Source organism: Suncus etruscus, chromosome 11 (assembly GCF_024139225.1).
Source record: "Suncus etruscus isolate mSunEtr1 chromosome 11, mSunEtr1.pri.cur, whole genome shotgun sequence".
NCBI classification, from domain to species: Eukaryota; Metazoa; Chordata; class Mammalia; order Eulipotyphla; family Soricidae; genus Suncus; species Suncus etruscus.
This window is the reverse complement of record NC_064858.1, coordinates 76,083,240-76,101,430: the sequence shown is the minus strand read 5'-3', so window position 1 is coordinate 76,101,430 and position 18,191 is coordinate 76,083,240. Positions and strand designations below refer to the sequence as shown.

General features: G+C 49.3%; 1 protein-coding gene across 3 annotated transcripts in view; it reads right to left on the bottom strand.

Annotated features, from left to right (window-relative positions):
• Nucleotides 1-1,165: 1,165 nt before the first annotated feature.
• Nucleotides 1,166-18,191, bottom strand: part of ASIC1 (acid sensing ion channel subunit 1) — a 33,041-nt gene continuing 16,015 nt past the window's right edge. Inside the window, exons 1-10 of one of the 3 annotated variants that reach the window (XM_049783413.1) lie at nt 11,467-12,777; nt 6,917-7,067; nt 6,247-6,374; nt 5,831-5,981; nt 5,510-5,566; nt 4,925-5,078; nt 4,010-4,101; nt 3,554-3,633; nt 3,356-3,460; nt 1,166-3,196 (exon numbers count right to left, since the gene is read on the bottom strand). In XM_049783413.1, coding sequence (XP_049639370.1) covers nt 3,092-3,196; nt 3,356-3,460; nt 3,554-3,633; nt 4,010-4,101; nt 4,925-5,078; nt 5,510-5,566; nt 5,831-5,981; nt 6,247-6,374; nt 6,917-7,067; nt 11,467-12,123 — 1,680 coding nt within the window. In that variant the 5' untranslated portion in view covers nt 12,124-12,777 and the 3' untranslated portion in view covers nt 1,166-3,091. Of the gene's footprint in view, nt 3,197-3,355; nt 3,461-3,553; nt 3,634-4,009; nt 4,102-4,924; nt 5,079-5,509; nt 5,567-5,830; nt 5,985-6,246; nt 6,375-6,916; nt 7,068-11,466; nt 12,778-18,191 lie in introns of those variants that run through there. The other 2 variants (XM_049783411.1, XM_049783412.1) reach the window with 2 other exon arrangements.

Here is an 18,191-nt window from a genome sequence, read left to right as displayed (position 1 = left end):
GGCTGCAGCTGCACAAAGAACCGGAACCGGAACTCCCCCCACGCGAGCCCGCCTGTCCCGTCCGCTCGCCGGGCGGGGGCCGGCCGGCCGGCACGGGAGGCTCGGGCAGCGAGACGGTGGGCTAGAGAGGGGGGCGGCTGGTTTCAAAGCGAGATGACCGCTCCCTCTCGCCTTCAGGAGCCGGGGGGAGAACCATAGAGAGGAGCGCTGGGCTAGAGAGGCGTGGGAGCGGGCGCCCCCTGGCCAATGGGAGACGACCTGGAGCCGGAAAGGAGGAGGACACGGCCCCCAGCCAGGCCAATCCAAGGATGAAGAGGATGCTTCCAACTTGACGTGAAGGACGTGAACTAGCTGCTTGTCTTCTTCACTTTCGATTTTCATTATTTATTTTTTTTTTACTGTGATAAGCCAGGTTTAGGGAAGGAGGCTTGAAGAGGAGAACTCAATGTTTATTCCGTTTTACCAAGAGAAAAACTCAGAAGATGATTTGGGAAAGGTCAATGAATAAATTTTCATTATCCCTGGTTTCATTTCCACAGATAAAGTGTGCCTCAGTAACTACCTCACTTTAGAACCCAATATTGTCCCTGATATTTAAGCTAACCTGCTTCCAAATTTTAAGTTCAATTGTTTACTTTTTTAGGTGGGGGGTTAACTTTGGCCATGTTCAACTTTGCTCCAGGACCATGTGATGCTGTGGTCCATGTACTATTTATCTAGGTCTAAACCAAATCGGTTTTGAGCCTGTTCTGCAAAGAAGTCCTTTGTGTTCAGAACTTAATCTTTAGGATCATTTATTTTTATTTTATTATTATCATCATTATTATATTTTTGGTTTTGGGGCAACAGTTGGCTCTGTGCTCAAAAAACGTTCCTAGCAGGCATGGCAGACCATATGGATGCCGGGATTCAAACCATGGTTGGTCCTGGGTTGGCTCGGCCCCCTCAGGGATCATTATTTTGTGTAACCTATTCCTCTTTTCCTGCTCTTTATGGTTTAAGGTATTCAGGTGTGAAGGTCCAGCCCTGAGGCGTGGGTGTCTGTCTCCCTTTTCAAACATCACTCTTTCCCTGGATTGATTGGCTCAAAAACAAACTCAGCTCTACTCACCTTATGGGAAAGCCAAAATACTTTTCAATAAGAAAAACAACACTGGAGAGGAGATGGTTGAAACCCAGTTTATTAGACCAGAGGCATGCATCACCCATAGCCCTGCCTGCTGTTCTTCTGCTGTACGCCCTTTGGCCTTGCTCTTGCTTCCTTCTGGAGAGATCTGGTCTCTAAGAGACAACTATGGAGTCAAATTTTTCCAGTAATCCCAGAGCCGAACTCTCCAGTTCCAGACCCACTGATGACCTGACACAGGGGTTGAATACTGAGAGACATGGGCAGAGAAGGCCTAGAAGGGGCAGGGCTTTGGCCCTCATGCCTGATGGAAGTGGTGTAGCAGGTCTGGCACCTCACTTGTCCCTCATTAAGATAGAAAAGGACAGAACTGTAGAACTTTTAGCTTCTCTTCTAGGCCTCTTCCTCTTTCCTATCAAACCCTACCTCACCAGGATATAGAAGTAGTGGGCTTAAGAATTAGATAAGGAAAGGGGCTAGGCACCCAGGAGACCAAGACCACTGAAGGGCACCCTTTTCCCCTACTTCTGCCATTCAGCACCTGCTTCTCCAGTGGCAGATAGCACTGTCTTGGAAACCCTGGACTTAGCCCACAGAGCCAAACTCCACGGTGTGGATGTGGGCTCTAGCTGTAGCAAGCCCTTCCCTAGGAAGGCCATCAGCCAGGTAAAAAGCATTGGGGTTGGGTGGGCCAAGGAAGGGATGTTAAGGCCACAGGGCGGGCAGGCAGAGGGTGCTGGGCAGGGAGAAAGGTGAGGCCACAAAGAGGCAGAGCTTGTGATTCATAGCTTCCTTTATATCGCCACCAAGACAGTGCGAAGGTTACAATGCGTGTGTCGTCGCCTTGTGCTTCTCAGAGGGATGTGTGTACACAGTACAGACACCAGGGGAGAGAGTCCAACTCTTTATACAGGCAAAGGCATTCAGAGACCAAGGTGGGAGTTGGGGGTGACAGGGACAGAAACATAGAAAGGGGATGAAGTGGGAGCATGGTTTTCAGAGACAAGAGGGGATGGGGTTAAGACAGACAGGGCAAAGTATATACAGAGATATAGCAATATAGAGTCTGTATCATATAGAAATAGAAAATGCAGATGAGGTTGTTGAGAGAAGCAGATGAAGTGGGGAAGGGAACTGGGGAGAGTTCCATAAGAAAATTTATGGACTTGGCCCCTGTGCAGGGGTCCCAGGAGAGAGCCCAGTTAGGCACAGGCACCCCCTCCCTGATCGGAAGTCAATCAGCTGGATATTCAGTGGGATGTTGAGGCTGCCTTTGGGAGCTCCTCTCCAGCAGCTGAACTGGGGTATTGACGTAGGATGTCAGGATGTGGCCTACAGCACCAGGGCCACATCTTGCCCCTATCTGTTCCTCAAGAGATCCTCCACTCCACCTCTCTAGAGACTTCTCAGCACTGGGGAAAGAACTTAGAACCTTAGTTCCTGCCTGAAGACTTGGGGGCTTGGGGGTCACTAGGCTGAAAGGGTCTCTTAAGGCTAGGGAAGCTGCCCCCCCACTAGCCCTCCCCTTCAAGGTACATTCTCTAGTTTGGGGTCAAATTCCAGACCCCAAGCATGCCCTCCACCCACCCATCCCCCTCAGGAGTGGCTTTAGTGACTAGTGGCAGCTGAATGTGGATAGGACACACAGATGAGCCAGACAGAGAGAAATCAAGGTTGGAGGGTAGCATGGAGCGAGAGGGGGTCGCTGGAATTCACTGTCTGACTCCAGCTTCTTTAAATTAGTTTAGTTTTGTTAAAAAAAAAAAAAAAAAAGAATGGGACAGAGGCAGGGAGAGGATTCAGCCCCCTTCCTCACCACAGACAGGAGGAAAGAGCTGCCCAGGAGTGGGGGGACTGCCTTGGGAGTGGGGGTGAGTCCCCAAGGCAGAAATGAGGGCTCTTGTGGGGCCCCTGGCTCTCCTAGCTCTCCTCCTTCTAGGCCTTTGGTACAGTGGCCTGTGGGGCCTAGCAGGTAAAGTCCTCGAAAGTGCCTCGCGCGGGATGGTGAGGTAGGATGTTGGCAGCATAAGTCATCCCGGCTGGGTGGCCCCGGAGGCTCTCGCAGGGGTTCTGAGGAAACAGCACAGGACAGGCTCAGGTTACTGCAAGGCCCACAGCAGGGCAGGGCGCAGGAAGAAAGATGTAAAGGGGTAGGCTGCTGAGAGGTGGGCAGGAGAGAGGGCTGAGGTGAAAGAAGGGATGGGGTTCAGGATCTCCTATCTTTCTCACATGTCTTTTGACGTCATCCAAGCTGAGAGCCACGCCCTTGTCTGCACTGCTCCTTTTGGTGTCCTTCTGGCACTTTCCACGTCGGCACAGTTTATGTTTAATCACCTGGGACCGGGGTCAGGGGTGGTGTGGGCTGCGGAACCCTTTCTCAGTCCCACTCCCCATGGGCACATCTTTGCCAGGCGTCCACCACCTTACCTCGTAGGCATAGTCGAAGAGCTCCAGCACTGTGAGAATACTGGCACCGATGAACAGCCCCATCTGGCCCCCAATGTCACCTGCAGGAGGAGGCGTGCAGAGAGGTCAGTGGGACCGGTCATTGTGGGGCAGCCATGAGCTCGGAAACCACAGCACAGACCTGTCCCATTGGTAAAGGGGTTGTCCACCTTTCCACAGAAGGCAGAGAAGCCCACTTGCGGGGTTTCTGACTTGCTTTTTTGGGGGGCGTTTCTGCATTTGCCTGCTTTTTCTAAAGTGAAGCGGTCCTTTGGAAAGAAATCATTGTTAACCCAATAGCTTGACTGTATCTGGGGAAACTCAGAGTATAAGAACTCTTTTTCCCCCTTGCCCAGCAGATGGAGAGGAATGCTATAGAACAGAGGTGGTGGGTACCCTAAAAGGCACGGACAGGATTGGGGACCTTATGCAGCTCACCCAGAAGCCCTGCAATCTCATAAGCCTTCTTCTGCTCAATGGTTTCATAGTTGAGGACTTCAAAAAAAATGTCCAACACCAGGATGTTCTCCCTGCAAAGGGATTGGGGGAGACATTGTTCAAGTCCTATCTCCACCCCTTATTACCTAGGTGACTTCCAAAACCCCATTTCTGCATTCATGCAATATGGGCTGATGAGGATACCCAACTTTTAAGGTGGTTATAAGGATAAAATTAAACTGTTTTGTGGTTTTATTTATTTGTTTGTTTGTTTGTTTGTTTTGGGCCACACCTGATGGTACTCAGGAGTTACTCCTGGCTCTGTGCTCAGGAATCACTCCTGGCAGGTCTGGGGACCATATGCCCTGATAGTCCATCTATGCGCAGTCCAAACTTACTGTTTTTTTTTTTGTGTGTGGTTTTCTGTTTTGTTTTGTTTTGTTTTTACCACAACTGGTGATGCTCAAGGGTTACTCCAGGCTCTACACTCAGGTATTATTCATGGCAGTGCTCAGAGAACCATATGGAATGGCAGGGATGGAACCCAGGTTGACCATATGCAAGGCAAATGCCCTACCCTCTGTGCTATGGCTCCATCCCCTCCAAACTCACTTTTTTGTTTTTTGTTTTTTACATTACACCCAGGGATGTGCTAGTGGTGCTAGTGGTGCCAGGGATGCTCTTGGCTATGGGTTGTGCTTGGGAGACCAGGTGTTGCTGAATAAGAGACCTTGGTCTCCTGCATGCAATGCATGTGCTCAGCCTCTTGCATTATTATCTCCCTGTCCCCAATGCAGACTCTTTGGCCTGCCTTCCACATGTTACCTCAACTTTATTCTGCTTTCCAGCCCAGCCATCAAAGCTCATTCATACTCTTCATAGTCCAAGCCCATAGCCCTCAGTGCAAGCTCTTACCCTATGTACTGCTCAGACTTGTTGAACTTCTTGGCCAGGTACTTGGCTGAGGCCTTGCTGGGAATCTTGACCATGGACAGCTCCTTGCCATAGCGGGTGAGGTTGCATGGCATTTCACACACGCAGTACTCCTGGTCTTTCTCCACCAGGAAGTCTGCACCCGGCCAGGTGAGAGATTTCAGTTTGGTGGTGGCTTTCTACCAACCCTTTCCCAGCACATCCATTGGCCCTGTTCAAAGGCCTCCTCTTTTTCTGACTTGTTCCCTTCAGCCTTTGTCCCAGCCCATGTGTGTATTTCAGAATCTTATAACTCATTCCCTGGGAACATTGGTAGTCAGCTAGCTGAATGTTAATGAGAGATGGTGAGCCCTTCCCCTCTCCCCACATGATACTTGTTCACTCCTCACAGAGGCCATGGAGAGACTATCCCTAGCCTTGCAGATATCAGACACAAGGAATTCAGGTAAAGCCTGGTCCGGAGTTATTAAGTGCTTCTAGGAGCTAGGTCTGAACCCCCATGCATAAGGTGTGTTGGCTGGTACCCCCTCCTCTGTTCTCCATCAGTCTAGGGCCAGAGGCACTCACCTAGAGCAGGGTCTGCACATTCTTTGTACTGCTCAGGAGTGCAGTATGGGGCATCCCCTGTAGAGGAAAAAAGACAGTGATGCAGGAGACAGGAAGGGACCACCCCTGGTGGTACCAGGAAGACCTGAAGCTGGGAGTTGGGAGAAGACTAGAGGGTAGAACTAACCAGTCCCCAGTGTGGCCTGGAGGTATCCCCTTATGCCAATCCATCCTCCCCACTCATCCCTAGGGGTACAGGCAGGAATGGAAGTCAAGGAGCGTTAGGAGAGAAGTTGGCCTGCTTCCTTGTTGTCAGAGGGGCCAGGCGGGATGTGGGCTCACCTGGCATGTGCACCATGCGGCAGTTACAGTTCTCCACCAGGTAGCGAGTCTCACAGTCAATGCGGCAGGCGGTGATGCTGTAGGAGTCGAAGAAATCCGAGTCCATGGTAACAGCTTTGCAGGTGCCCCAGGGCGGGGGCAGGTAGATGAGCTGCTGGGAGAGCCGGGGAGCTGGGGGGGTGTGGGACTTCTCCCCAAGTCACCTTGATGGACTTCTCTGGCACAGATCTCAGGAATCTTGTCCCCTCTCCTTTTGCAGCCCTTGTGGGTCTCTTGAATTTACAGAGCTTTGAGCTCATTAGCTCCTTCAGGCTGCAACTCATCCCAGTCCATATATCCTCTCAGGACTGATAACCCACAAGTCCATAGGGACACCCCCAGTACACCACCCTCCACAGCCTCTATATCCCTCTCACCCGCTGCTCCTGGCAGGCCACAAAGGTCTGAAACCCCGGAGCCACACCAAAGCCAAGCTGGTCGATGAAGGGAGGCTCATCCTGGCTGTGGATCTGCACCTTGATGCCAGCTTCGAAGGATGTCTCATCTGTGGGGGACAGGAAAAGTCATTAACCCCTACAGAGTGTGACATGTTCTTTTGCTCCTATACTGGGATAGAAGTGGTTTCAGCCCTTGCCTCTGGGCCTGGCACTGCTCTGATCCTCTATCCACTTATCTTCCCTGACTTAGTGATGCAAATTGGACTTTCCTGTGCTTTCTCCCTATCTATGATGCTCTCCACCTCTCTCTCCTTCTCTTCTTTCTCCCCAATTCCTTTCTGCCCTAGGCCCCCTGAGACTAAACAGACAGCAGGCAGTCAAGAAGAGAAGGAGTTATTTATAGAACAAGCAGCAGTGGCCTGGAATGGGAAGGATGGCTGGTTACCGTGGAGAGAAACTGAACCAGGGAAGGGGGGCTGGGGTGAGTTTGGCCTTTAGTTAGATCAGGAGAAGAGAAGGCCAGCCCCTGTGGGGGTGGTGGGAAGTACCTGCCTATAGGTCTGGGTCCTACCATGGTCCCGTAGGGGTCTGCAAGTGAAGGCTAAGACCAGAATCTATAGGGCAGGGGCTCCTGTAAGAGGGAACATACCAGTCTCCCCCCAGACGGGCAGGTACTCGTCCTGCTGGATGTCCAGCATGATCTCCAGTCCATTGCCCGTTCCTCCCTTCATGGTCTTCAGCCGAGGCCTCCCATCTCGACCTGAGTTGAATGTGTAGCACTTTCCATAGCGTGTGAAGACCTAGCAGGAGCAGAGTGGTGAAATTGAGAATCTTGACTCCCTGAACTAGGCTGACTCGAAGTTATGGGGGTCAAAGTGTCCATCAGGAAGGACAACTCTACTGCATCATCTAGGTGGTTGTTTCCCACACGCACCCGCTCTCTGCATTTCTTTGTCCTGACGGGTGATGCAGGTGGGGTGTCACCTGTGCCCCTCACCTAGAATTGGCTTTGAATTGGTTAAGCAACAGGAAGAGTTAATAGAAGTCAAAGGGCAGAAGAGGTGAGGAATTTGTCCTCCTCCAAAGTGATGTGTCAGGGGCTAGAGAGATAGCATGGAAGTAAGATGTTTGCCTTGCATGCAGAAGGTCAGTGGTTCGAATCCCGTAACCCCTGAGCACTGCCAGGTGTGACCCAAAAACCAAAAAAAAAAAAAAAAAAGAAAGAAAGAAAGAAAAGAAACAAAAAAATAGTGATGGGGCCAGAGAGATAGCATAGAAGTAAGGCGTTTGCCTTGCATACAGAAGGTCGGTGGTTTGAATCCTGGCATCCCATATGGTCCCCTGTGCCTGCCAGAAGCCATTTCTAAGCATAGAGCTAGGAGTAACCCCTGAGCACTGCCAGTTGTGACCCAAAAACCAAAAAAAAAAAAAAGAAAAGAAAAGAAAGAAAGGAAGGAAGGAAGGAAGGAAGGAAGGAAGGAAGGAAGGAAGGAAGGAAGGAAGGAAGGAAGGAAGAAAGAAAGAAAGAAAGAAGAAAGAAAGAAAGAAAGAAAGAAAGAAAGAAAGAAAGAAAGAAAGAAAGAAAGAAAGAAAGAAAGAAAGAAAGAAAGAAAGGAAGAAAGAAGAAAGAAAGATGGGCCCAGAGAGATAGCACAGCGGTGTTTGCCTTGCAAGCAGCCAATCCAGGACCAAAGGTGGTTGGTTCGAATCCCGGTGTCCCATATGGTTCCCCATGCCTGCCAGGAGCTATTTCTGAGCAGATAGCCAGGAGTAACCCCTGAGCACCGCCGGGTGTGACCCCCCCCAAAAAAAAGGAAAGAAAGAAAGAAAGAAAGAAAGAAAGAAAGAAAGAAAGAAAGAAAGAAAGAAAGAAAGAAAGAAGGAAGGAAGGAAGGAAGGAAGGAAGGAAGGAAGGAAGGAAGGAAGAAGGAAGGAAGGAAGGAAGGAAGGAAAGAAAGAAAGAAAGAAAGAAAGAAAGAAAGAAAGAAAGAAAGAAAGAAAGAAAGAAAGAAAGAAAGAAAGAAAGAAAGAAAGAAAGAAAGAAAGAAAAAGAAAGAAAAGAAACAATAAAAAACAAAGTGATGGCACCGGAGAGATAGCATGAAGGTAAGGTGTTTGCCATGCGTACAGAAGGTCGGTGGTTCGAATCCCGACATTCCATATGGTCCCCTGAGCCTGCCAGGAGCCATTTCTGAGCATAGAGAGTAACCTGAGCGCGGCTGGGTGTGACCCAAAAACCAATAAACAAAAGTGATGTGTCAGTGGACAAACCCCTAACTCCACAGGCTGCCAGTAGGGCTCCCTACATAGTTCCACTTCATTTTTTGCTTGTTTTTGTTTTGGGATCTAACCTGGCAGTGCTTAGGGAACCATATGGGATATCAAGGATCAAACCCAGGTTGGCCACATGCCAGGCAAGTACTCTACCCACTGTACTATTGCTCTAGCTCCACATAACGCTATTTCTTGTGCTTTCTCAGCCAGCACTAAATTTTGTATTCATCCCGGTTTCCAGTGTTTCTTTTTGGTTTCCTGAATTCTGCAAACTACTTTTTTGTTAATCTCTTTTTGAGGGGTGAGATGAGGTAGAAGATCAGACTGGCTGTGCTCAGGCCTTACTCCTGGTTTTGCACTCTGGGATCACTCTTGTTGGGACTCATGGGATCATATAGGGTGCTGAGGAAATAACCCAGTTAACTGCAAACAGGACAAGCACCTTCCCACTGCATAGTGTCTTCACCCTTATTGTTATTATTTTTCCTGCTGGGATTCTTTCTGCTCATATCTATCCCCGCACTACTGCCTGCTCCGGAGTCCTCCTTGAGAATCTGGAGCCTTCAAATCTCCTAGACACTGCCAGGGTACTGGAAACTCTCTCTCCCCAGCCATAACCCTGCCAAACTAAGGCCTTTCATTCCTCCAATTATGGTCTCCTCCATCACCATGCCTTATCCTCTTATCATGCCCAAGTCCCAGATCCCAGAGCACCAGCAGTTCTTTTGCCAGCATGTGCATCCAGGCTCTGGCCTGATTGGCAGCACTCAGTACTATGGGTGGGTTCAGAAGAGACTTCAACATGGCGCAGTGCTTCCATGTACCAGGTCAGACCCATCACAGCTCTGATGACATTGCTAAAGTCACCCATTCTTTGTGGCCTTTTCTCCTTAGCTACCCTGTCTGCATCTCAGTTTCCACATATGGGCTGAGAGTGAGTACGAACACAGCCCAGAGTTTCAGATTAGTCTGGATCATCAAGAGAAGTGGAGGTTCCTAGAAAATATAATTTTTGAAGCTGGAGAGATAGTCCAATGGGTAGGGTGGTTTCCTTGCATGCATCTGACCTGGGTTTTATCCCAACATCTCAGATGGTGTCCTGAGCACTTCCAGGAGCAATTCCTGAGCATAGATCCAGGAATAACCCCCGAGCATTGCCAGATGTAGTGTGAAAATAATATATGTCAAGAAAAGAGTCCTTGGGGCCGGAGAGATAGCATGGAGGTAAGGCATTTGCCTTTCATGCAGGAGGTCATCGGTTCGAATCCTGGAGCCCCATATGGTCCCCCGTGCCTGCCAGGAGCAATTTCTGAGCATGGAGCCAGGAGTAACCCCTGAGCACTGCCGGGTGTGACCCCCCCCCCAAAAAAAAAACACCAAAAAAAAAAAAAAGCATTAAGAAAAGAGTCCTTGGGGCCGGAGAGATAGCATGGATAGATAGCATGCCTTTCATGCGGAAGGAAGGTGGTTTGAATCCTGGCATCCCATATGGTCCCCTGTGCCTGCAGGGGCGATTTCTGAGCGTGGAGCCAGGAATAACCCCTGAGCGCTGCCAGGTGTGACCCAAAAACAAAAATAAAAACAACAAACAAACAAACAAACAAACAAAAGTCCTTGCCCTGTTCCTCTCAGAGCACCTCTTTCATGCCTCAGAGCAAATTCTCTTATTTTTGTGGTAAATTTTAGAGAAGGTATTAAGATCTTCTAACCTACCAACCTACTACTGAAATTTGTAACTTTCCACCAGTCTGGATACATGGCCCTACCACTTTCATATGGGGGTGTGAGGGACTCCCGGAGGTGCTGGGCAAAGAAACTGGCATTTGGGTCTCATGTCATGCTGCTGCCATCTGGTGGTACTGTCTGAAAAGTCGCTCTTCCTTCAGCTCTAGAAGAGCCTGCTTTTTCCCATTCCATCATGTGGTGGTAGTGAGCCCTAGGTCCCAAAATTCCAGACCCCTATCCAGTCCTCAGTGCTCTGGCATGAGACATTCTCCTGCCCCTGAACCAGGGTAAAGAACTGAAACCAAGTACCTTTAAAGGGAGGAAAAGAGTCAGGCAGACAGCACTAGAAACTGAACTGGAAGAGGGTGAGTGTTTTGCTATAAGGCCCCTCAGCCAGGAGTACGTTAGAGCCTGCAGTGAGGTCAGCAAGAGGCTAAATCTTCTATAGAGAACACCCCTCACCCTGGGTATAGGGTCTTTATACACTTAGAGCTGCATAGAGGGGATAATTTAGAGGTCTGTTATTTCCCATTATTTATATATCACACACACAAACATACATAGTCACACTGACTCATGTAATCTCACACACATATACTCATTCACACACTCACATTCACTTACTCATACTCACATATACACCTTAAGAGGAGCACAAGAAGCCAGACCTCCTGATAAAAGAGATAATGGAGTGGCCGTGGGACCATTCCTCTCTGCCTCCCTCCCACATCCTCTGCTGCATCTCAAGAGCCCAGGAGGCACTGGCCCAGCTCCAATCCATGTGTGGCAGTTGACACAGCTGACAGTGGGCCAGTATTCAGCACTCCATCTGAGTGATGGTTGGCCACAGAAGAAAGTCTGGTCCTCTGTCTCAAGTTGGTGTGGGGAAACTCAGGGGAGGCTGAAGGACACTGAGGAGGACACAGAGAAAGATTACAAGTGCCTCTGGAAGCCGATCTCCACTTAATGCAAATGCATTTTGAGAGAGAAGCAGTGCTGGTGAGGACCTAAGAATTGTAGCCCAACTGCAGAACCTGGGGTTCCCCACCCACTCTGATCAACTCCTCTGAGGCTTGTCACAAAGAGTGGGTTAGTCAGACATGAGAGGGGGCAAGCAACCACTAGCCCTAGCCCCAGCAAGTGACAGTCAGCGTAAGCATAGCAGACACTCTTGTGTGCCAGGCATGGGCTCTCACTCACCACCGAGAAGTTGTGAGGGCCACAGGGCCCCCCGCGGTAGGAGCAGTAGAGCAGCATGTCCTCCAGCCGGTGGCAGGAGCGATTGTAGAAGCGGTGCAGATTAAAGGGCTCCCCAGAGAAGGCCTCAGGCCCTGGGGGGGCGAGGGGAACCCCGGGGTCATCACTTTCATCCAGTCCCAGCATGGGGGCCAGGTAAAGTAAGTCAGGGTAGCTGAGCTGGGACAGCCTCACAGCATTGGTATTGCAGAGAGTGACCGCGGGGAAGGCCAGCTCCGTGGTGGCCACCTCGTCCAGTAGAGTCACATGTGGGTAGCTGAGGTAATAGGCAATTCGGTCCCCGACCTGGCACAGGAAAGCACCCAGCGCCAGGACAAAGGCCACCGCCCACAGGGCCTGCCTTGGTCCTGGACCCCCTTCCACAAAGACGTGGCTGGCACCGTGCAGGGAACAGTTCTTGGCGAAAGCTACTAAGTCCACATGCGAGCCCCCTTCTCCAGCCTTGCTCCTAGTTGCTGCCTTTCTGTTCTCTTCTTCCTCCTCTTCTGAGTCCGAGTTGTCTGGGGGCTGGCGCTGGTGGCTACCCCAAATTTCTCCCAAGGCCCTTGAGGTCTCCTCTCCAGATGAGAAAGATATGGAACAAAAGATCTGGATGGGCATCGTCTCTGGGGTCTTCCTGGTGCCCGGGGATAGACAGGAGCAAGGGCAGGAGATGTTGATACCTGGCAATCCTCCCTCCAGCTCTGTCACCTCGGATCCTTCCTCTCCTCCCTCTGCCGTGGCACAGGGAGGGGCAGGGGGATGACAGGCGGAGAGGGGCGGGGCATGGAAATGATGGACAGAGGACAGTGGCAGAGGGAGGGTAGAGTGCTGTTACTCTCTTCTCTCACTAGGCCCTGCAGGACAGAAGACTGAAGACAGGATAGCATCCCCGGAAAGTCTAGGACTTCCTGGTATCCACCTCTCCGAGTGAGAGAGGATGCAGCATGACACTCACTCCAAGTTCTCTTATCCTCAGTCTACATACATATTTTCCTTCTCAGCTCCCTCTCGTCTCATTGTCTCCTACTAACTCCACCCTACATTCATATTTCTGACCCCTCTGAATTTTTGCATTCATGCTTTTCCCCTTCCTTTAATCATCATCCACCCAATCATTTCAATGATGACCCTCCAAATTATCTCAATAGACCCACTTTTCCTCTGATTATTCTTCTGATCCTTTGCTCCTTTCCTCTTACTATGGCCCTAATCTACTTTCCATTTCCTGAGCCCCTAGACCCCCTGAAATCACTCCCTTGACCTCCAATTTTCTTCTAGCCAGTCCTTCACCCATTCGTCCATCCTATGCTCCAAGTCAGCACCAGCCATAGTGAGCACAGTTAGGTCATTTTCTCTTCCTCTTCTCCGTCTGTGGCTTGGGGGGCAGCCCAGGTTCCATTAGCAGGGGTTAACCACAGACTCATTTATGGCCAGTTCCTGGCATTGGGGGGAGGAGCAGGACCCCATCACTTGCAGCTGAAAAGCTTCCTGCCAGATAACCACAAGCCTACCCCAGATTCCAGGAAAAGAGCTCAAGGAATTTATCTTTTGGTAGGTGGAAGAAATTGAGATCAGAAGAGGGTTGGGGGCCTGGCCAGGTAGAAAGTATGAAGAATCAACCTCTATCCCCAAACCCTCAGCCTTCAAATCCCCTCGGCCCTTCAGACTTTCGGGTACCTTAGCCCCCAGTTGCTCATTCCCTGCCCCCAATTCTGCCCCTCTGTGCTCTGATTACTCAGGGCCACTGGTTGAGGAACTTGAGCCAGCAGCCAAGTCTCCAGGGCAGAGAAGGTGACCTGAAGGGAGGAGGGGAAGGAGAGAAGAGGGGATATGTATTAACTCTTCTGGGGCAGGGCCATAAGAAGGGGGTCAGGGAAATCTAAGAGTCCTTTTCATTCCTTCACCACCCAGAAGTCGCAGGCCACATAGTCATGTCTTCCCACCCCACCTGCACCCACACATCTTAGTTTCTGAGTTGCAAGGGGAGACCCTGACATATTTTGGGATGGGAGGCAAAATGCCAGATTTGAGCACAACTGACTATTATGGGACTTTTGACCTTGGCTTTGCTGCCAGGGACACAGAACCCCAGAAGAGGCTTTGCCATCAGCCCTTTGGTCCTTAGCCACTGTCCTCATGCTCCTCTTCCCTTCATCAGCTGCCAACTGTCTCTTGACTTGTCTCAGCTTCTCCCATTATGTAGTGTAGTCCTGATCAAGCCCTCTTCTTAAAAGCCTTCTCTCACTCCAGAGCCTCATGGTCAAAGGGAAGGTCCCCCCGGAAAACCCAAAAGACCTTTCTTTTCTTTCTTATTTATTTATTTATTTATTTATTTATTTATTTATTTATTTATTTATTTTGGTTTTTGGGTCACATCCAGCACTGCTCAGGGGCTACTCCTGGCTCTACGCTCAGAAATTGCCCCCAGCAGGCTCAGGGGACCATATGGGATGCCAGGATTTGAACCACCATCCTTCTGCATGCAAGGCAAACACCTTACCTCCATGCTATCTCTCCAACCCCCCAAAAGACCTTTCTAAGCACAAAGCAATTTATCCTTTGGTTTACCTTCCTCCTTCCCCACCAGTTTGAGCTTCCTTGTGTCTGACACTCTGCTTGCCAACCCTGAATTCCAATTGCAGTATTCCTAAGCACTTTTCTTTTTTTTTTTTTTGCTTTTTCACCACACCTGATCATGTTCAAAGCTTATTTTTTGTTTTTGTTTTTGTTTTTGGGCCACACCCAGTAACACTCAGGGGTTACTCCTGGCTATGTGCTCAGAAGTTGCTCCTGGCTTGGGGGACCATATGGGACACCGGGGGATCGAACCGCGGTCCGTCCAAGGCTAGCGCAGGCAAGGCAGGCACCTTACCTTTAGCGCCACCGCCCGGCCCCTTTTCTTTTTTTTTTAATTTGGTTTTTGGGTCACATTCGACAGTGCTCAGGAGTTACTCCTGGCTCTACCTATACTCAGAAATTGCTCCTGGCAGGCAAAGGGGACCATATGGGATGCTGGGAGTCAAACCACCATCCATCCTGAATCAACAGCATGCAAGGCAAATGCTCCACCGCTGTGCTATCTCTCTGGCCCCCTAAGCACTTTTCCAAGAGTCTACTCACATGCTACTTCTTCCAAGAAACCCTCCCTAACCATTCAGATCTCGGATATTGGCTACCTAGGGAACAGACTAAAGGCGGGGGGGGGGGGGGATCTTCTCAAGGTCCTTTAGATGTGAATAACAACTAGTAGATCCTTGAGAACAGAGAAAGACCTGGACCCAAAGACCATGTGTATAAGCAGGATCCAAGAAAGACCAGGAACATTCACAGATTTGTCACTGAAGATGCCTTTTTCAATAAAGTCCTTAAGCTTCGTCTTGAATCATCTTTCCTTTCTCTCTCCTGATCCACAAGCATTTCCCTCCCGACTTTCAGACCCAGCAGGGTCCTCCTTCATGTGCTGAGGTGTCTTGGATTTATTTTGTCCCGAGAACCTGGGCTCGAGTAGGGGAGTTGCAGCAACCTGTGCAACCCATGCCCACAAGGGGTCACTGTACCCCGTTGAAGCTTCCAAGAAGGGAAAGTTGATTGGCTTCCAGCCCTGGAATGGGAAGTATCTGTGGATGGAATTCCAGTGTGGCTCCTCAATAGAGGGAAGTGCAGGTGCATGCAGAACAGCTACAAAGGACAGCAAATGTTGGACACATCTTTCCCTGTATCAATACTCAGGCTTACACTGCACAACTGCATATCACAGACACCACACACTCACATGGGGCAACACACACACACACACACACACACACACACACACACACACACCCCAACTGCATATCTTTCATCTCCAACATTCAACATCCTCCTACTTCAACACACTCCAGCATATAAAGTCAATTTTACATAGCAATGAAGAAGGAAGTGAATTTGCTTGAAGCAGCACACATGAGGCCTGGAAGGGCCAAACAGCACACACTGTAATGCACTCATCAGATGTGATGCATTCACCCTTCCAAGGATGCTATGTGTTTCTCCTACCTAGTCTTTCTTCTCAACCTTGTGTAGCAACTCAATGGCTTTGGACTGTCCAATAAACTCTTCTAAATGCCAACCACTCCTCATGTCTGTAGATTATCTTTTCAGTTGTTATTCAAATAATTCATCAACCACTCCTGAGTATCTTTGTGCAGAGAACACATGGAAACCAGATAATAGTGGCTGGAGAGATAGCATGGAGGTAAGGCGTTTGCCTTTCATGCAGAAGGATGGTGGTTCGAATCCTGGCATCCCATATGGTTTCCTGAGCCTGCCAGGAGCGATTTCTGAGCTTAGAGCCAGAAGTAACCCCTGAGCGCTGCTGGGTGTGACCCCAAAACCAAAAAAAAAAAAAAAAAAGAAAAGAAAAAGAAAGAAACCAGATAATAAACCAGAGCCCTATTATCATAGAGCTTGCCGTCTAATGGGAAGAAAGAGAACAATTTTGTTTTGTTTTGAAGCTACATCTAGCAGTGCTCAGGGATTTAACTCCTGCCTCTGCACTCAGGGATCACTTGTGGAGGTGCTGGGGGACTATATAGGAAGCTAGGGAGTAAATCTCAGTTGACTGCATGCAAGGCATCCAAGTGCCCTACCCATTTTTCCAGTTCCAAACTAAAGAATATTTAGTATTTAATTGAATGACAAACTATGATAAGTGCTATGAGCAAAAATGTGTTTCTGTGGGGGGTGAGTGACAGTGGCTCCAACTTTGAGTGGGAATCAAAGAACATTTCTCTGAGAAAACGGTGTTTGAATTATGATTTCAGGAAGAAGAGGAATAAGGTAAAGGTTTGCATGTGCATATGTGGGTGGGTGGTATTCAGAGGACAAGGAGGGAAAGCTGAGAAAGATGTGTCAGAGAGCAGGGTAAGAACTGGCCAGGGAAGTAGGCAAGCCTGGATCACTTAGGGCCTTGGAATTCTGTTCCAAGAGGGCTACAAGCCAATCAGAGCATCATCCTGGAGACACTTGAGAAGAGCCAGAAGCTTTGCTACTGGGAGCACATTAGAGAGTGTAACAGTGGTCCAGGGGAGAGAGCTGTGGGGTGGTGGGGGTTTGGAGCAGGGTGACAGAGTGAAGACATTCAAGAGGTAAATTTGGCAGGTCTTATTAAGGGAGATGGAATGTCAGGGATGATTTCTAGTTTGCATAATTAGGTGAATGGTGGGTGGTACACCCCATCAGGAGCAGAAGCTAAGGACTAGTTTGGAAGGCAAGAGGATGAATTAGGCTGTGCACAGGCTGGCTTTGAAATGTCTTGGGAACATCCAAGTGGAGATGCTAAGTAGGAAAATGTCCTCTGGAGCCAGTGATCAAAGTAAAGAGCTGGACTGAGACATAAATGTGACACTTGCCTGTGTGTAGATGGTAACAGAAGTCATGCATGAAATGCATGGAGATGAGACAGCCCCAGATAGAATATAAAGTATGAAAAAGATGAAAAAAAGGTCTGATTTGGCAATAGCCACTAAAGCTTGTTTTATTGTTTGTTTTTGGGCTCCACCCTGAGATGCTCAGGGGTTACTCCTGGCTCTGCACTCAGAAATCAATCCTGACAGGCTTGGGGGCCCATATGGGATTTTGGGGATTGAACTCGGGTTCATCCCAGGCCAGCAGTTTTAAGGCAAACACCCCACCACTGTGCTATTGCCTGGTCCTTCCACTAAAGCTTAATATGACTTAATCTTAATTCTCCAAGAGGAAAGTGCATAAGTCAATCAAAAGGGAGAAACACAAATTTATATTTATAGTTGCCCCAACATAGAAATGACTCAAATGTCTAGTAAGAGTAAAGCAGATAAATAAATCATACTCTAGCTATATAAAATATTACACACCATCGAAGAATAATGAATTACTGTTACATATAATGTGAATGAATTTCACAGCCATACTATGAGCAAAAGAAGACATTTTAAAGCATACCTAATGTGTGGAGGATACATACCCTCTAGCAAGTTCAATAAGTGGAAAACATCTGTTCTGACTGGAGTCAGAATAATGCTTTGGTAGCATTGGTTAAGAAAAGACTTAATCGGGGCTGGAGAGATAGCATGGAGGTAAGGCGTTTGTTTGCCTTTCATGCAGAAGGTCATTGTTTTGAATCCCGGCATCCCATATGGTCCCCCATGCCTGCCAGGAGTGATTTCTGAGCATGGAGGCAGGAGTGACCCCTGAGTGCTGCCGGGTGTGACCCAAAAACCAAAAAAAAGAAAAAAAGAAAAAGGCTTAATGGGGGCCGAAGAGATAGCATGGAGGTAGGGCATTTGCCTTGCATGCAGAAGGGTGGTGGTTCGAATCCTGGCATCCCATATGGTCCCTCGAGCCTGCCAGGAGTGATTTCTGAGGGTATAGCTAGGAGTAACTCTCTGAGCGCCACTGCTCAGGTGGGGCAGGAGCGATAGCATAGCAGTAGGGCATTTGCCTCGCACGTGGCTGACCCAAGATGGACCTGGGCTTGATCCCCAGCCTCTCATATGGTCCCTCAACCCAGGAGTAATTTCTGAGCACATAGCCAGGAGTAACCCCTGAGCGTCACCGGTTGTGCCCCACTCCCCCTAAAAAGAAAAGGCTTGGGGCCGGGCGGTGGCGCTAAAGGTAAGGTGCCTGCCTTGCCTGCGCTAGCCTTGGACGGACCGCGGTTCGATCCC